Below are 19,156 nucleotides of genomic sequence, written 5' to 3' on the forward strand. Positions count from 1 at the left end.
AATTATAAACAAAAATAAGTTTGAATTTGTAGTATTACTTGATTGTTACAAGAGGTGGAAAACCTCCCAAAATAAACCAGATCTTAACCTTCAGTTCTCAACCTAAAAAAGGCATAACGTTTCATTTGAGCTAGAGAACTTTCCTACAGCCGTGGATACTGCACAGCACGTAGGGAGTTTGGATTTATCCTTGAGTACACGGCACACACACGTTATAAGGAAGAAAAGGCAGAGTTCAAATACATCTAAGTGAAGCTCTCGCCTTAGCTAAGCGGTGAGGCTACTGTGGTCAGAGACCGAGCTGCTACAAGTGATCTTTCTCGGATGTGCAACTCCGCGCACGCTGACCCAAGGCGCTGGCGAGCCCTCAGCCCGAGTGGGTGATGCTGGTCTCGCTCGGACGGCAGTGTGGCGCTGGGGTCGCGGGTGGGGGAGAGGGGTCAGCCCTGCTTCACCGGGACAAACGCGGGGTGGGCTGGCGGATCGTGCAAATCGTCGCGATTTTTCTCTTTTCAAACCCCGCAGACGCGGAGCCCCGAATCCCTCCCTCCTCCTTCCTTCCTTCCCTCTCTCTCTCTCTCTCACCCCCCCTGGTGACGAGCCACGCCTCGCCTCGCACAGCCAGACAGACAGCCAGGCATCCGGCCGGCCGGACGGACAGACCGACGGCCATGTTGGGAGAGGCGAGCGCGCGGCGCCCTCCCTCCTAGCGGCGGAACTCGCGGGGCTCCGCAGCGGCAGCACGCGCGCACGCGGGGACAGGGGCACCGGCCGAGGCGCCAGGAAGAGGAGGAGGAGGAGGAGCAGCGGAGAGGAAGACGGAGAAGGAGACTCGCGCTCTCTCTCGCTCGCTCCCTTTTTTTTTAATTCATAATTTGTGGACGGGGATTTTTTTTATCTGAGAGGAGGAGGAGGGGGGGACAAACAACTTGTGTCTGGAAATCGGCTCGACCCGTTTCCCCTTACGTTCCGGCGTCGGGTCCGGCTTGGGTGAGTTTTCTGCGGGTCGCTGTTTTTCCGCGCTGGCTGGGTGTTGAACAGTTAGAGAAGGGAGGAGGAGGGGGTGAATGCTCATCTCTCTGCCTCTCCCGGTCTCCGAGCCGCCGTGAGCCGCAGGGCCTGGCTCTCCTGCCCGTCCTGTGCAGCGGGCTGGTTGTGCTGTTGTGTGTGCCGTGTTGTGTGTTGGGCGCCGCCGCATTCCCGTGCTGTCGGTGCAGGGGTGCCGAGAGGAGACCTCTGCGCATCTCGCCCCCGACGGGATAGCGACGCTGGCAGCAGCGGGCGGCGGGGAGTCCGCCGGTCCCCGTGAGGCAGCGCGATGGTCGCCCGCTGCTCCGCGTCCTTCCCCACAGGGGGCTCCTTGCGTGTGCGGTCTCTCTGGACCGCCGGGGCTGCTGCTGCTCGCAAACGGGCGGAGAGCCCGGGCAACCGGAATATTTCTGTGTTCACGCACGTTGGATGTTTTAAAACAACAACAGCCCCAATTTAAGATTTCGCAGCAGGCTTTTCGCCGGCGGCGCTTGAAGTGCCTTGTGGAACAGTCCTGCGCCGCCCCCCCAAAAAAGCGACTTTATTTCGCAATGAGCCGATATGCAACTTGACCCTCTTGGATAACTAAACAAGACGGCCCACCAGGAAAGTTATTGATAATGACGGCCATGGCGTAGCTCCTTTGGGATTGGGTGCACCGCCTGCAAAATACCCCCCTTGTAGTTTATTGCGCGTTGAGCCAACTACTGTTGTGGTTCTGACCTCGCAAGGACGGAGGACGCTCGCTGTATTTATTTTAGACGACAGGTGATTGTTGCTACGCTATTTCATATGAGTCAGGATTAGCGTGGAGTGGCGAGAGCTCAAGAGGAGTGTGTTTTCCACGTTCTCGGTGGAGGCTGCTGCACGCCTCGCCTGTACGCCGCTGTTTCGGCGTCTTTCGAGCCCCGGCAGAGACCTCAAGTCCGCGTTTGCTTCGTGAAATCACCCTCCGTGATGGTGTTTTTGTGGCACCCACGTCGGGTCGTCGGTGAAGACAAACCGCTCTCGCACAGTGCCGTGGGATTCCGTTATTCAAACTTCACAAGCGACGGTCCTGACAAGTACTTTACGCAAACTCCCCTAGGCCATTCCGTTGGCGAACGGCAGGAGTACGCCACGGCGGCGGCGCAGGTGCGTTCCGGAATAGGACATTCGACGTGCGCGCTGTCCGTAGGAACTTGGCTCGGGCAGCGCCGCTCCATCTGGCAGAGGCGGGTGCCCGGGGGCGTGCGAGCGGAGTGCTGATTGGTGGGCTGGGGAGGGTCGTGCTGTCAATCAAGTCGCACGGCCCCTCCCCCTGTGCCGGAATATTTGATACAGGCTTTTGTCGCGGTGCCCGGCTGCGTGTACAGCAGTGTGCATTACAGTAGTGTAGCCTCCTTGTCCTGCCGAGCTGGGCTCACAGGAGAGCTTCACAGAGCTCCTGCCTGCCTGCCTGCTCGGTTTTGTGTTTCCAGCCCGAGAGAGCTTGCCCGTGTTTGCTCACATGCGGGTCTCAACCATGTCATGCCAAAAAATAACACCTCTTTTTTTTTAATAAGACGTGTGCATTACAGAGGGGAAGAAAATGAAAACCCAAATTATTTTTTATAGTCCAGAGAGGCCCCCCATGCCAAAACAAAAAAGGGAAAATTGTTTTAATGAGCTCACGGCTAATACGAAGGAGAAAGGGCTGGTGTTCTCATGTTCCTGCATTATCAGAGCGCTGGCAGTTTTGTTAATCGTCGTTGCGTGAAGAAGTAGACATGAGGGGGGCTCTGTTTTGCACCTGGGCGAGGCGCTTGAATAAAGGTGCTGCCCTCAGCCAGGCCCGAGAGCTGACTCGGTCAGGTGTGTGGACACAGCCCGTTTCATTTCCCAGTGTGCGGACCGAGCTAATAATGTAATAATAATAATGTTTCTTTATTAGCCCTATACAATTTCTTGCATTAGGAATTCGTCTTTTCGCATACCCCAGCTTTTCTCCATGGAGACACAGACACACAGACAGGGAGAGAAGCCTGGGGTCAGAGCGCAGGGTCAGCCATTGTACAGCGCCCCTGGAGCAGATGGGGTGAAGGGCCTTGCTCAGGGGCCCAACGGAGTAGGATTCCTCTGCCGGCCGCGGGATTTGAACCGGCAACCTCCCAGCCACAGGGGCAGATCCTGAACCACAGAGCCGCCACACCGCCCCATCAACCGGACACATTTCGCCCGCTGCCACAACCGGGCTCGAGCTGTACCCCGGGACCCAGTTCACCCGGGCCACAGTCTGTTTCCACCCCAGGAGGTATCGCATTATCGGAACACCGACCAGTAGACTCAGAAACAGTTTCTTCCCCCAAGCAGTCCGCATCTTCAGCAGCTCAAATTAGCACCTGCACTTCAAGGCACTGCACTGTTTGCAGTGTTATAACGTCTATCGTCTAAATTTATTGTCCATGTCCGTTTGTCATTTGTGCCTATTTTTTCTCTCTCTAATGTTAGCGGGTCCAGCTGAACGAGTAAGCGTTCCAGTACCCTTGTTGTTTAGGGCACATAAAGAAATCTTGAGTCTTGCTGGAGGCGCTGAAAGAAATGTGCCCCCCGAGCCGGGGGTCGGTGGCTGCTTGGAACGGGCTGGGGGTCCTGTCGATCGCGTCCGGTCCGGTTCTGACCGGGCGCCTGTCGGCGGCGAGGGTCTGCATGGGCCGTGAAGCCGCGACGTGGTGAGGTAGCGGAGGGGGGGTCCGCTGTCCCACGGTGGTCCAAGAGGACCACTGTCCCGTGGGCTTTTAAACGGTCATTAGATAAAGACCCTGTTTGCCCTCGTTGGGCGTGAGGTAATCGAAGCCCCCGTGCCTGTGTGAGTGAATTTAGAGCACCGGCACTCTTAAAGGCCAGTGGTAAGCACTTAGGTCTTCCTGAACTGCGTCTCGACCACGTCGCTCTGTGAGATAGATGGAGGCTGGGGAATTATTACTGCACAGCAAAGCCTTGTGGCTTATGGAGGATTGGCTCTGGGTCTGCGGTTCCTCTGCGTGGTGTCTCTGCCATATGCTGTCTGCTGAGTGTTCAGTATTTTTATTACAGCGTGTCCTGGCCGTGCTGTGCTTTGAACAGTCCCTGTTGCCCGATGAGCTCAAGGTCTTTTTTGCTGGGCTTCTGTCTGTAGATGATTTAATTTAATGACTTTTCTTTCATGAGCGTCGTCCTGTGCTGTTTTCGGTGGCTCAGCGGGCGATAGCTCTGACGTGTGAAGGCTGTGGGATTGTGCCCGTCTCAGACATCGCTAGAAGGACAACACAAATTGTACCAAACTGCTCTTCTAAAAGTAGAGGGTAAAAACGCCCTTGGAACAACCACCACAACTTGTCCATTTGTGGTGCTTGTTAACGCGCCGCGTTTCGACCTAGTCTGGGTGGAACTGGGCATGACTGATGTTCGGTTTGAGCCACACTTCCCCTTGAACCTCAGAAGCGCATGGATGCCAGGAGTAAACTTCACCCGGCTTGTCTTTTAATGTGCACTGTGCAAAAACACATCCGGACATTTTAAATACAGCAAAGTTAAGATGGCCTGCAAAGGCAGACATTTCGGCCGCAGGGCCTTTTGTGTGCAGTCTGTCCAAGTCTGCTCTGTGAAACCGAGCTTTGTGTTCCTGTCGTGTGCAACAGTTTTTCACGTTCCAGCTCTTGTAGAGAACGCTGGAGTGCGCAGATGTTATCCTTGGGACTTTCAGAGTGAGGACATGTGGGCTCATTCGGGGAGCTGCTGCCTTAGCGTCGTGTCCGCTGCAGATTGGCTGGCTGTGGGGTTGCAAGCATTCGGGATCTCAGAAGAACTAGTAGTAGACCCCACCTAAACCTTCCAGCACAAAAAACCTTGGGGATTCTGGCACAGGAGGTTCTCTGCTTTTTGTAGAAAGCTGTTGAGTGTTTTATGTAATGTAATGTTTCTTTATTAGCCCTGTACAATTTATTGCATTAGGAATTCGTCTTTTCGCATACCCCAGCTTTTCTCCATGGAGACACAGACAGGGAGAGAAGCTTGGGGTCAGAGCGCAGGGTCTGCCATTTATACGGTGCCCCTGGAGCAGTTGGGGTGAAGGGCCTTGCTCAGGGGCCCAACGGAGTAGGATTCCTCTGCCGGCCGCGGGATTTGAACCGGCAACCTTCCAGTCACAGGCGCAGATCCTGAGCCACAGAGCCACCGCTCCGCCCCATAACTCCTTTTAACTCCTCCTGCATTTGGGGTGACACTTGGTTTATCCGTTGGTCTGGTTTTGTTGACCCCAGCTGCTCTTGGTGCCGCAGTGGTCTGTCAGAAATCCACTGGTGTTTGGCAGAGCCCTTTAAGCTTAGTGCCACCCTCTTCCTTTATACTGCCTAGCCTCCATACTGCTGTTGCATAACATGTAGCAGTTGTGGCATGGGACTCTTTCCAGTTTACCAAGCGCCATTTAATCGTGAGGGAATAGTGGTGTCTGGGAAGTGTCAGCTGCATCTGCCTGCCATATGTACAGGACTGCAGCTGAGCAGTCGTTCTTGTGAGTTTAGAATGCTACACGAAGACCGTCTTCAGGCTACACTGAGTATTCATGGCACTTCTGCCTCTGTTTTGCTAAGTACCCGACAGTGAGGCATTTCTGTAGTGTTTAGCTGTGAAGATTTGGAAGATAGTGTCTGATATGCGCAAACAGTTCACAAACTGGTTTCAAATGTTAAATTTCCCTTCGGGATCAATAAAGTCTCATCTAAAAAAATAGAAAAATGTATGTTCTTTTTTTTTTGCCGACATGTTTTTTGATACGGTTGTGAGTTCCTGATTGCTTTAAGCTGAGGTGAGATGTGAGGCCGGCAGATTCTCATCTCCTCTCCGAGCACGAATGGGGAACGAGGGGTTAACCTCCCGCAGCAGAACGCTTTCAAAAGGAGTGGGGGGAAGTACTTTTTGTTCTCGCTTTGCGAATTTTGCGAATGAATTATAGCCGTTTGGACAATGCACAAAGAGAAGTTATTTCTCAAATTCAGAACAGTTCTCCTCCTGTTTTTCCTTTTCTGGTGACGGTAGCATTGGACAGTTGAAAATGTCAAGGGAACGGACACTGAGGAGAAGCAGTGAAAATGTAAAGTCTTGTTTTGTGTCGACTGCGTGATCACCGGGCACTTCAGAGAATGGCTTGTGATGGCAATATTCTCGGCATCAGGGGCCCCAAGGCTGGTTATATAACAGCAGTGCTGCTGTTTTTTGTTGGCTTTGCTTCTTGTGTCTGTGATATTTTTGCTCAGCACTTTTCCCGCAGAAGACAGGTTTTCTGTGACCGGATTCTCCTCCCGTACCTCTGCAGAGTCTGGGCACTGTTACCAGAGGCGCGTACCCCAGAGAGGCGCGAGAAACCGTTTTTTTGCTTCACGCGTATGGTGGTTTTCAGTAGCTTTGGCGTATCTCCACCGTGCTCCCCCCCCCCCCCATCATTCCCTCAGCAGTTCCGCCATGTGTTTTGTGTTTGTTGTTCTAAATTTAATCTCGGTACTAGTCCTCAGAAATAGCTTTTGCACCCAGAATCTGAGGCTGGGAAGGGGCAGATTCACGCCCCCTTGGAAGACAGGCGGCTTTGTAAATCGGGGACCTTGGTTCACTTTCTCTGAAGTTTATTTTAAAAATCTTTCTTAATAAAACTCCTTATTCTTCTCCAGGGTTGTTGGCTGCGGGGGAGTTTTGCCGTCTTGAGGCTCAGCACAGATATTCCTTTCCTGGTTTTTCTGCTTCTCCCTGGAAAAGCGGAAGGGTGGCGAGGAGACAAAAATGCCGAAACCGGTAAGCCTTTTTTTTTTTTCCTGGAGTATAACTGGCTTTTGTTTTTTTGTGTTTAAATGGGAAAGCATTTTCTTTGCCGAACAAGAATCCGCCTCTTTCACTAGTTGTAATTATTAGGTCGAACCCCAACCTGATAGCCGATTCCAGTCAAAGGAAAAGAGTAATGAGGAAATCTGATCCAGAAAAATCAGTCCAGGGTCATTGGAAATTGAGGAGCTGGTTTGATTCGTAGTCTTATAGTCTGTAACTTGTTGAAAAAGTGCCCTTTTTTGTTGGACTGTGTTGTACTGAATACTAAACTCATGACATAATCTACTAATGCTAATCCTAGGTCTTGGCAACCAGGCATTTTATATCCTTTAGACCAAGTTATTTGGCATAAATATGACCATATCTGACCACTTGTATAGTTGCCACAGAGTAGCATTCAGGCAGCTGGAAGAGGGATTTTTAGGAAGAAGTGAAGATTACAAACCGATGTACATAAACACTTTGTAATACCCGAGTTTTTCGGATTCCGTGGATCCGTGGAATATGGATTTTGGGGATCTGTTCTCTGTAAATTAAGGAAAAACTATTCCTGTCACAGTGGATTTACAAAATGACATAAGTTCTCGAATAACGAGTGAAAAGGTGGGTCTTGGATCTTTTCCTTTTTAGATCTGAGACAGTTATTCTTAATCTAAATGAGGCGCTAGATACAACACTACTTAAAAGACCTGCTTGACTACACCATTGCAAGACGACAATGTTTATTTTCAGCAATAAATCCGGACGCACTAACAGAGTTTGGCCGATGGTGACTAATAGGAAGCATGTTGATGGGTTTGTGTGATGGGTAATTACTGGTTTAAATGCGTGTACACACTGAAGATGGATCTAATTTGTTCTGTCTGCGCAGAATTTCTATGAGGGGGCTTTTCAGAATTCATAATTTTCCATTTGTCCTTCAGTTCTTAATTCTGCAAACACAATGTGCTCTTTTAGTTGAGATCCCTTTGGCCATCTCCATTCTGTCCAAGATGTATTCTCCTGAATGAAAAAAGAATAGTTCCAAGTTCCACTTCTGGGCATGCCCATCTTAGCGACTGAACAGAACAGGACATGGCCCTGAATTTTAAAGCATGTTATATGACCATGACATAGAGCTTTAATTTTTTCCTGATAGTTAAAAATCCTGTAAATCAAAAAGGAAGATGAGAGACACCAGTGTTTGGTATAATATTGAGTTTCAACAAGTAGTGTTTCAAAGATAGAAAAAAAATCTAGAATTTCAAAATGAGAGCACTTAAAAAGTACAATATGCAATACACATGTCTCTTAAGGTGCATTTTTATTAATGAATATCACTCCATTGGGGCTATGTTGGCAATACATTTCTGGCAAAAGTTGTTCTGCAGAAATATTTAGAATTATTCGTAACCCTGATGTTCTAGTATGAGTTACATGTGAACCTTATAGAGATTGAACACAAAATTCCTTTAGAGACCTAGATATTTGAATGTTGTGTGATGTCATGTGTTGTCACTCTGAAAGGTTATGCAGGTTAGGATTATTATAGGTTGTGGGGCACATCTTTCTCTGACATCTTCTGAAGTTTTGTTAGAGCTGAAGAAATAGAATATTTTGAAGAACTACATTGAGTTATACTATAGAAATATTAGCATTAAGGTACGTAGGGTATGATTTAGAATTTTTATCACTTTGCATTTCGATATTTTTTAAAACCCCCCTTGAAACCAAAACTTCACTAATCACAGAGCATTGTGTTTCTGCTGCCTTTTCAAGATTAGCACTAGGAGACACCCCTCTTTACTACCCCTTACTAGCTGGTAGTCCACTCAGTAGTGACCCACACTGTCTAGTTCAGGGGTCTCCAACACTGGTAGTGGCAGATCAGTAATGATCTCCATAGTCCATGAGCCTGTCCCAGATCACCTGTTTTTTAAAGATGGGGAACACATGAAAGTGAATAAATTAAGCAAGTAATCTGTGCAATTAGAGAACCCTGGTTTTTGTAGGATAAAGGGGATTTTGATCTCTGTTCCAGTGAACTCTAGATCAATCAATTTAACTAGTCATTTTTGGTTACCTAATCAATGCGAAATCGTCAAGCTGTTTAGAAATTGAAAAATTAAATATCTATAAAATGTGCTTTGTAGGGTCTCTCCAGGACCAGGATTGCAGACCTCTTACCCTCTTACTGAACTGTAAAGCATAAAGTTAACATAAAACATTTTAAAGAAGGTGAAACTTGATTTATGGTTATTCAGAACTTCAGTGAACTATTGAGCACCATGATCCTGATGTCCTCCAGTATGCAGATATTACAGTAACTAATAGACTACTGAGTTCAGCCCAGTGAGAAATGTCTGCTGTCTTTGTAGCTTTTCAAGGTTGTGAGGTGCTTATCTGCAGTTGGACCAGCACCAAGTGATCATGAAGTCTGTTCTTTCCTGTCTTGTGGCAGTATCCTCTGCAGCGGGGTCTTGCACAAGAGAAATAAAGATAAAGATGAAGCAGTGACTTGAAGGGCTTGCCATCACTGACAGAACCTTTGTTTTGTCTGCTTGAAATGTACTCAGCCTAAAAAATGCAAATCCTGTTAGGAGGGTGAAGTTAATTTTCATACTTCAGTGTTGTAAACGGATCCCTGCTGAAACGTGCGAAAATCCACACGTGCATTTTTTCACTAGGAACTGATAGATTTAGATTTCCGTTTTTCCTGCGAAGCAGCCTATGCTGTAGTGGGGAATGGAAATTCATCCACCTGCCGGTCATGTTAAAGGGCAGGTGTAAGGTTGAAGCCAGAGGGGGAAAATGGGCATATTCTGTGCCGAGTATGAGTCAGACGGAAACTGTAGAAAATCCGTTTTGAGGGGTGATATTCTTAAGCTTTGGAAATCGGAAAAGCCGTGAGGGGGGAAATGTGTTCATACGTATGGGCACAGAAGAGCTTTGGCCTTCCTGCTTCCTGCTTCCTGTCCCATGTCCCTGCGGGCAGGCCCATCAGGAGCTCCAGGGAGTGCTTCACCTTTCACTCCTCTACTCCCATGAGCAAGTGAGTCAGGACACCCCGCCGTCCCGCAGGGCGTGCTGCTGGGGGGGGGTCATCAGGGCCGTCCCTGCCAGAGAGGGACATGAAAGGCAGAGCTTTATGATGGCGGTTTGAGGAGAGGCTGATGGGTGCAGAAAACTGTAGGGTAGAACCGGCTGACCCTGCGGGCGGTGGGTTCAGGGGTCCCCACCTGCTTGACGTTGGAAGAGGCCCCACTGAAGGGACCTGTGCCGGGGTAAGAACACGAGGGGTTTTGAACGAGAGGAGGCCCTCCAGCCTGTGGAGGCCGCTGGGTAGCGAGTCGATAACACGGGTGTCACCCGGCTGATTCCAGGGTGTCGGCCCCAACAGCAGGGCCGGGCAGCTTGTTTTATATGTTTTATAGCAGCTCTTCTGCTGGTGTGTTTCCCTGCGTGAGGAAGTGCTTTTAAAAGGGGGAACGGGAGGCAGCAGGTCCCTTCTGCTTCAGCGAGAGGAATTCACGTCCGAGAGAGTTTTCCTTTCTGTAAGATTTTAAAATGGTCGATATGCTTTTTTGCATTTGCTGGCTGACGAACCCTGCCATCTGCGTGCTCACAGGTACCGTACAGAGCAGTGACGGGCAAGCCAGTGATACCAGTTTGCATGTCAATTCAGTACCGTGCACTTCTGCAGAGAAGCATTGACATTTATATTGTTTCTGCCCTTTACAAGAGGACAGGGAGTCCTAGGGAGCTGTTATATTTTCTGTAAATCTCCAGAATATTTCAGATGTTCATTACAGGTTTGGCTTGTTTATATTAGGTTTTTTTATAAGAAAACATAATGTGTGCCATTTGTAATAAACAGGCAATATCATAACAAAGGCATTGTTTTATTTTTAATATACCTTTAAGCACTGCATACGGTACTTCAAGGTAGTTATTACTGAGCATCCTAGTGTTAGTTGTCTATTATTATGTGTTGAGGCTGATTTGTAATTACAGTGCTGGGATGTGTGGGCTGCTTCATTGGTTGCTGTGGGTAACCGGTGGTATTTGTGTCACTTGCGCAGTGTGGTCACAGGCTTTATTGGGGTTTTCCCCACTGGGCTTACGGCAGATGGTGACCTTCACCCTCCATCCACTTTGCAGGCTAGCACAGTAAGAAACTTATCACTCACTACACCTGAACAAAACATCTGGTTCGATTAGTAGGGTTCATCAGAGATGTAGGGTGTCCAGGACGCTGCCTGAGACAGCTCTGTGCTTGAAGCGTCTTGCTATTGGCTGTTTTCTGGCTCCATCAGACCATCTTTGTGTTCTTTTAGCTACTGGGGCACGGTGGAGTTTATCATTCTGAGTGCACTGAGGCCATAAGTCCTTTTTTTTTTTTTTACCATGAGAATTTAGTGGCAAGCGACTGTCTGAGCCGGTGATTTAAGAATGAGGTAACCCCTTGACAGCTCTCAGGGGCCCAAAACTCTATTGGCGTGAGATTTGCTGTCGGCATAATTGAGATTGCGTTTGGTTTGCACGCATGGTTTCTTTTATGCACATAAACACATTGGCAAAAGGAATAGAGAATCTCTGTAACAGTTTCAGACTTCACATTTATTACTTCATTTTTTTAAAATCAACCTAGACCTGATGCGACTGCGTGAGATTTCCAGACCAAGGTGTGAGATGGTGAGATTCTCTTCCAATGTGCTAGACCTGAGAGCTGTGCTATTACTTACCATTTTGTGGCTGCCAGTTGGTAAATGGTCTTGTGCTGTTATCTGTACGAAACAGTCTTTCAATATGCATTCTTCTCTACATTCTGTTAGCGTTCATGCATTTGTTTGACCAGGCAGCCTTCCTGGCCTGTATATACTTGCAGGGAAACTGTATTATTCTCTGAATCTGAATCCAGTCTATCATTTTGAGATCAGGTGTTCTTGTTCTGATTCTTAAGGAAGAGCACATAGTGAACGAGGATCATGTTTTCGTCAATGCATTTGTAGTGGAGCACCAATAACTATCCTTGTTATTCAACAGCATATTGAGTGATGCATTTGTCTAAATAGGTGTACAGGTTTGTATGTAAAGATTATTTTCCGATCAGTTTACAGTTTCTCTTAATTCTGTGGCTCACATTTGGGTTCAAGTAAATCTGTTGCATTAGTGGTCACAACAAACGTCACCTTGGTGTACTAACGATCTTCTTTTGTTAAGTTGCCAGATCCCATGTCTTTTATATATCTCTTGAGACATAAGAAGTGGATCCATTTGAGGATGACACCTTGATATTTGCAGAGGTTAAGGGGCAGCAAAAGTTTTTATTTGAGATTGAGACGTTTGAATGTACACCTGTACTATGGGAATATATATTTATATTCCATGCTATTGCCAAGCGTTTTTTTCTATCTACTTGGAAGGTCCTTTGGTTTCCGTTGTCTCATCCTCTGTGTCAGAGGGAGAGCTTGTTGCCTTGAGGAACCTGGAGAGCCATTGTTCCCTGTAATAATCCGCCCAGCAGCTTATTCCTGGGGCGTAGGAACAGCCCGGTGTCTTTCCTGAAAGCGCAGTGGTTAAGACGGGACCGCACGCTTTTGCTAGCATTACTAATTTGTTTTGCCGACGCTTTGCGGCTTTCATCCAAGGCCGATCCAGTTTATACAGCTGGATAAATTACTGAAACAGTTGAAGTAAATGTGTTTATTGTGCGTCTTCTGTCATTATAACAGTACAACAATCTATATGATTGTACAAAATCATTGAAGTGCCTTGTTCAAGAGGACAATAGCAGGGTCTCACTTGGGACTTGTCTTGTGAGTCCAGAACCCTGGTTGCTCCTCCTCACTGTGATGCACTAGGCGACCCTATCCAGCGTCAAACACGGGATCCAGGAGCTGCTGTGCCACCATTCCACCTACCTCTGCAAAGCTCTTTCACAATAATGACTTATTTTGTTAATAATTATTACTTAGATATTATTAAATCCTGGGAGGTTCCTTACATAGTGCCTTACTAGTTGATTATAGGCAGTGATAAAGATATTTACTTATTGTTTATATTAAATATAGTTTAAATTAAATTTTAGTAAGTTTTATGAGCAACCATTATCACCATTATGAATCTTGTGTTTTTAGTAAACCTGATAGGATACAACTGCATGAAAAGGGTAGAATATTTTTCATTTCTATAATATTGAATTACATACCTGTAGATCCTTACTCTTTTTTGCCTGTCTACTTAAGTTTGGTGGTTTTGAGCATTGTCTAGTTACATTATGTACCACGATCCATTTATTTTATTTTTTTCTAGTGCACTGCATTTACACAGGATGTTTTTTTTTCCTAGAAGACATTTGCAAACTCCATTTTATGAAAAATGGATGGCAGAAATCCACTGTTTGGCCCGGAGACGGAGTGGCGCACGACACTGCAAGCCTGTTCTCTCGGAGCAGAGCTGCTGTGATCTCGGAGGAATCTGCCTCAGGTGTCCGACAAACGAGGGCCTGCGGAGCCGTGTGCTTCTTTAGGAAAAAGCTCCAGAGCTGAGGCCGGTTCAGGTGTGCGGATGCCCTGGCCTGCCCTGGCATGTCTTCAGGGCCCTTGTTTACATTCTGGCTCTCCTGTGTTTAAACCCCCACCGTGTGGCTAATTCTGCTGAATCTGGTCGGGGGGGGGGGGGCGGGTTGGAGACAGCCAGCCTCCCTCCCCCACAGCAAATGGCCATTGGAGACAGCTGCTCAGGGCAGGATTACGAGTTTCCCACTCCTCGCGCGGCCAGTCGTTTTGGGGGAAGGGGTTAATGGGTTAATGCCTCCAATGCAGACACGACTTGGAGAAGTGCCTTGTAAACAGGCACAGTAAGTGCTCCTATTTAATGTTGCGCAGTTCATCTGGGCACGTTTTCAGTTTGCGAATCAGAAAAAAAAATTGTCCACACAATAGTATAAAGTACAACCACGAGCGTTTTAGTTTTTAAAGCATCTCTTGATCAAGAATACTTCGCTGCACTGCAGTGGCTGTGGGAATGCATGCGATGCTTTAGACGAGCCTGCTGTTGCCCTCTCTTGATTGTGGTAGCTCTGTGCGCATCGTCTAAGGTGATTCGTAATGGTCTGCTCCGTTAAAGCTAAGCATTGATTTGCCTTGGCCAGGGCAGAATGAGCACGAGTTACCCTCGTGTACAAGTAGGAAGACCAAGTGTGGTTGTTGGTGGGATCTTTTTCGATGCGCGTCTTTGTAGGAAGCATGGCCATGTCTTTTCTCTTTGTAGGTTTCTCCCTCTCTGGCTTTCCTTGGCAAACACACAGATTGCTCAAGTTTTCTGCAACCATTTCCCAAGTAATTACTGGAAACTGGCATCGTGCTAACTCTTTAAAAAAAATAGGCCTCTTTTCATTTTCTTCTTAAAGTTGGAGTTGGACGACAGCGTGATGTGTGATTATTTCATTGTTTTCAGTGTCTATTGTGGTCGACCTGCAGAAGATAAATGACCGATGCGCAGGGATGTGATCTAGGGCAGTGGTTCTCACACTGTGGTACGCGTACCAGTTGTGGTACCGCCAGGCAGTACGCCGTGATTTTGGAACAATGCCAATGTTGTAGCACAGGAAAATGCGTAGAACGAACGTAGAAATGCTTACTACGAATGCCAGCAATCTTGTGAGCACAGGAAAGCATGATAGATAACAGAAATATATTTAAGAACTGTTCTAGGTTAATTTGAGAAAAATACACCGAGCGTCTCTGTGTTTCGCTCCCATGCGCATGAAACAAAAACTTCTTTTAACTTATGAAACAAACTCCTCAAATGGAAACGGGGAAAAATGCAAGCTTGCGGATTGCTAAAGCAGGTAAGCCCCACACTATTTTTGAAGAACCTTGTTTACCGTTGGCAAGACAGCTGATGCGTATTATGTGTGGAGAAAAAGCTGCTGAGCAGCTCGACCTGCTGCCCCCTCCGAAACACACACTCACTCCTAGAATTATTGAAATGGCGGATGATGTCAAAAGTACGCTGATAGAGCGCGTTAAGATGAGCAGATGCTTTTCACCGCAATTAGATGAGTCTATAAATGTCGTTGATTTGGCCAATTTGCTCGATTTACATTCGATATGAGTTTGAGGGCATGTCCCATGAGGACTTTCTGTTCTGTAAGCCGCTACCAACAGGAGAGCACGTATTTCAGCTTCTGAATGAATGTATCGAAGAGAATGGCATCGACTGGATAAAATGCGTCGGAGTTTGTACAGACGGTGCTAGAGCGATGACAAGCCGACACAGCGGTGTAGTCGCACGAATTAAGAGAGGTTGCTCCCGATATGAACTGCAGCATCCACCGCGAGGCCTTGGCAGTCAAGAAACTGCCTGACGATTTAAAATCTGTTAGACTCTGTCGTGAATTCTATCAAGGCTCGGCCAATTAATTCACATCTGCTCGACTAAACAGGCTCACCCCTCTCACTGAAATGGTGCTTTTTTATTGTTTATTTTTCATTGTTGTTGTTGTTCCTTTTGTCATTCTGTAAAGTGCTTTGAGAAACCACCTTTAAAGGCGCTATGCCAAATAAAGTTTATTATTATAATATTTATTATACAGTATGTGTATATGAGTGTTGGTCATGTTGATCATTGAGATTTTCTGGGGTTCCTTTGAGAAGGTGACTTGTAGGTGGTACTTGGATGCCCTGGTTTGTTCAAGTTTGAGAACTACTGATCTAGGATGTTTAGAGCCCGTCTCGTCTTGAGTGTTTCTCGTGGACTGGGCCTGTAATTAGCTGCAGTGGTGTCTGGTGTTCCCAGAAACTTGCCCCCCCACCCAGGCTCTGCTCTGTTGTGGTTCCAGGCAGTCTGCCAGGTGTTGTCTCTGAAGTACTTCACCATTTCAGCAGTGCCTTCACCGGGGGCTGACTGAATGGGAGCAGGCTATGAATTCCGATCTGGCTTTGTGCTTTTCCCTTTAAATCGCTTCTGAAACGCTTGAACTGTCGCAAGAAGGCAGTCTGCTTTTGTGCAACAGCGTTGTTTTACAGGGCCTATTCTGGCTTGTTCTGCAGGGTTTTCGTTAAGCCTGTATCTAAAGCAGCCCTGTGAACTAGTGGGCACACTGCCAGCTGCCCGAACTGCACACAGATGCCCACCTCTTAAACAGAGCCAAGAGCAGGCCTGGCTTCACTGCCTGTGACTTTTTGCTGCTGTTCACACATAATTTTGTGAAGAAAAGGGGGTTTAACCTCCTTGTAGCATGCAGCTCTGACGTTTGTTAATTTGTCTTCACTGCCCTTGATTTTAGAGATTTCCTGCAGGGTTCAGCTCGTCAGTAAAATGTGCAGCACTGTAACAAAGGTCATGTTTTCACCTCTGAAGTGTCAGATTGCAGTGCAATTCTGGAGGAAGCTCCTAACCTTGATTTTGTGGTGCACTGGTTATTTATTTTATGGAGGATTTCGTGCAGCATTTAATTACTCGAAAAATAAACTACACTTTGATTTGCTTGCTAACACAAGACACAGACTTTAAACACTCAGGCTTTCAGGCTATTTTAAAGCCCTCTCTACTAAATACTGTTTACAGTGTCTTCAGGCAAGATTCCCGTGTTCACCTACTCCTGCTGTTACTCTCATTCCCTTTCAGCAAATGGAGACAGAGACGTGTTTTCACCGGGACATTTTGCTGAAACAGACATTAAGATGTCAGGTCAAACGCATGCAGGTGGGATTGGCTTGGTATTTCTTATTGTAAAGCAGCCCGTGTCCGAACACCGTGCAAGGCCTGATGAAGGAAGGTGAAAGAAGTGACTCCTGTTTTCTCTGCATTTAAAACCAAGAGCAGGAGACGCCTTTACCCAGAGGGTTGTGCGAGCGTGGAACAAGATACCTGGGCATGCTGTTGAAGTCAATATCCTGGCATCTTTCAAGATAAAGCTGGGGCAGATCCTTGGCTTGGAGATGTGTACTGCAGTGAACTGATTCTCTTTAGTGTTGGATTGGAAAGACAGAGTTTCTGAGCTGAGTATAGAGAATCCTCTAGAGTAGTGATGAAGATAATTTTATGGTATTTTTCTGAATGAGGTAAAACAGTGAAACACAAGCCCTTAAATGGAAACACACATTGACTTAAACGAGCACTAAAGGGAGCTGCTTTTAAACTTGAGAGTAGGGGAAACTTATAGAACTGTGGAACAAGCTATCGAGTCTTATTCACAGAGTCGAAACCCTGGTTTCTTTGAGAAATGGCCGGATGAGATTCTCGGATCGGTTTGCTTCTAAAAGCAAATGAGCGTGATGAGTCGATTGGTTCTTTTCATTTGCCAGCTTTCTCACGTTCTTATTTTGTTTTGCAGTTCTTCATATCGTGCGCTTTTAGGTGCAGTGCAAGTCAGCGTCATAAATGCCGAGGCCCATGGTAGTAATTTAATGTTACAGCAACACTAAAAGAGACTTTTCCAGGTAATTCATATTTTAACAGTGTTATGTAATACACTGAGTTGACTACAGAGCAAATAAGAAAGCCTTGAACAGAACAGTGATCTCTTTTACAGTAGTTCTGCGGGAGAAACTGCAGGTCTTGTGATTTTGTCTGTTGAGAGTCCTTAAGAAGCAGAAGAGGCGATTGATCCCTTCACTGCCCTTTCAGAGGGCGAGCCCGAGTGAGCGCAGGAGGCGGTGGGGGCTGGTCCTCGGTGTGGTCCACCCCTTGTATCCCTGCTCTGTCGGCTGGGAGGATGTCTGGGGTGCAGCAGGTCCAGATGGGGCTCTGTGGTGTGTTGTGATGCTCTAGCAATGAGAAAGGACAGGTATTCTGCTGTTCCTTACCTCACAGGTGCAGCAGGAGCTGTCCGTAGGGTTCCGATTGGATTAAAAAAAAAAAGCAACATGACATAAGCAAGTTTGAGAGTTTTGTAGAACATTTAAATCAAATTTTCTTGTAACCAAACAACTTACTGTACATAAATAAATAAAAATGGAATCACTTAACCACTTACATTTTCTGCTGTTCTGACATCATGATTGCCTGATTTTTCACCTTTCACTTCCAAACCATGGGTTTTAATACAAAAGGCACTTCTGAAGAATATTTTTCAAATTTGACTTTGTCAAATTTAGTCAAATTTGACTGAAACACAGAAAGATTCCCTTTGCTCTTCAGCCTAACTCTTTGCCTTCTGATTTGGGACTCAAAAACTTGTGTTAAATGGTGCAAGTTGTTATGATTCCATAAGACTGTGAGATGTGCGCTGGCAACCCAAGAGAGTAAAACGATCGAATTTTCCCTTTCATATCTTTGCCTCCTACTGTAGGTGTTTTCAGACAGGGGAGGAGGAAATACTGCAGTGTTTGGCGGCTGTTGGCTGGGTCCTGTGACGTTCTGTCAACCAAGACCAGAGGTTACCGCAGCAGCACGTGTGTGAATGTACGGTCCGCTCACCGCGAGACCCCTCGACGGGGCCGCGCCTCGGGCCGACAGCCGTTTCCCACTCGGCTCGCCCCGCCCCGCTGGGGGCCAGTTTCAGGGATGTAATGGCAGGGTAGATGGGTGGCTGGCACGGAGGGCCGCGGGGATCCTCTCTGTCCGTACGGAGCGGTGGCTCTGTGGCTCGGGATCTGCGCCCGTGACTGGAAGGTTGCCGGTTCAAATCCCGCGGCCGGCAGAGGAATCCTACTCCGTTGGGCCCCTGAGCGAGGCCCTTCACCCCAGCTGCTCCAGGGGCGCCGTATAAATGGCTGACCCTGCGCTCTGACCCCCAGCTTCTCTCCCTGTCTGTGTGTCTCTTGGAGAGCAAGATGGGGTATGTGAAAAGACAAATTCCCAATGCAAGAAATTGTACAGGGCTAATAAAGAAACATTATAGCATTATTATGATTATATACGTGGCTCATCTCTCTTTACAGCGTGACCCCCGTTCTGGCTTGGGATGACCACAAGGAAAAAAAATGATTGGGGAGGAAAAGCAAATAAGGGCCCTGTTGCGGGGAAAGAACGAAAAGGTGTCGGTCGTCACAAGTACAGAGATGGCAGGCCTGCCCTCGGCAGCAGCCTTGCTGCCATCGTTGAGCTGCTGTTATGTCAGGTTGTCGGACCGATGCACGGAGAGTGAGCTGCTCTGGACTTTTACTTGTCTTTCCCACGAACGGAATCCTTTTTCTCCCCCATTAGAGCACAGAGCAAGGTCTCTGACCCGTTTGTCCCGTTTTGTTTTTCTAAACCTCTGCCCCCCCGTCAGTACTTCCCCTCATCTGAAGCCAACGTGTTTCGGAAAACCCGCGTCGCGAGGCTGCGTCCCGGCACGGTCTCACCTGAACCTGCTGGACAGAGCGCTGTCCGCTTGGTCTTT

General features: G+C 47.4%; 1 protein-coding gene across 1 annotated transcript in view; it reads left to right on the forward strand.

Moving 5' to 3' along the window:
• The first annotated feature begins 624 nt into the window (after window positions 1-624).
• LOC148675704 (radixin) overlaps window positions 625-19,156 on the forward strand; it is a 48,269-nt gene continuing 29,737 nt past the window's right edge. Inside the window, exons 1-2 of the mRNA XM_088645727.1 lie at window positions 625-990; window positions 6,690-6,810. Coding sequence (XP_088501853.1) covers window positions 6,799-6,810 — 12 coding nt within the window. The 5' untranslated portion in view covers window positions 625-990; window positions 6,690-6,798. The remainder of the gene's footprint in view (window positions 991-6,689; window positions 6,811-19,156) is intronic.

The sequence above is a fragment of the Lepisosteus platostomus genome, chromosome 2 (genome assembly GCF_059453375.1).
Source record: "Lepisosteus platostomus isolate fLepPlt1 chromosome 2, fLepPlt1.hap1, whole genome shotgun sequence".
NCBI lineage: Eukaryota > Metazoa > Chordata > Actinopteri > Semionotiformes > Lepisosteidae > Lepisosteus > Lepisosteus platostomus.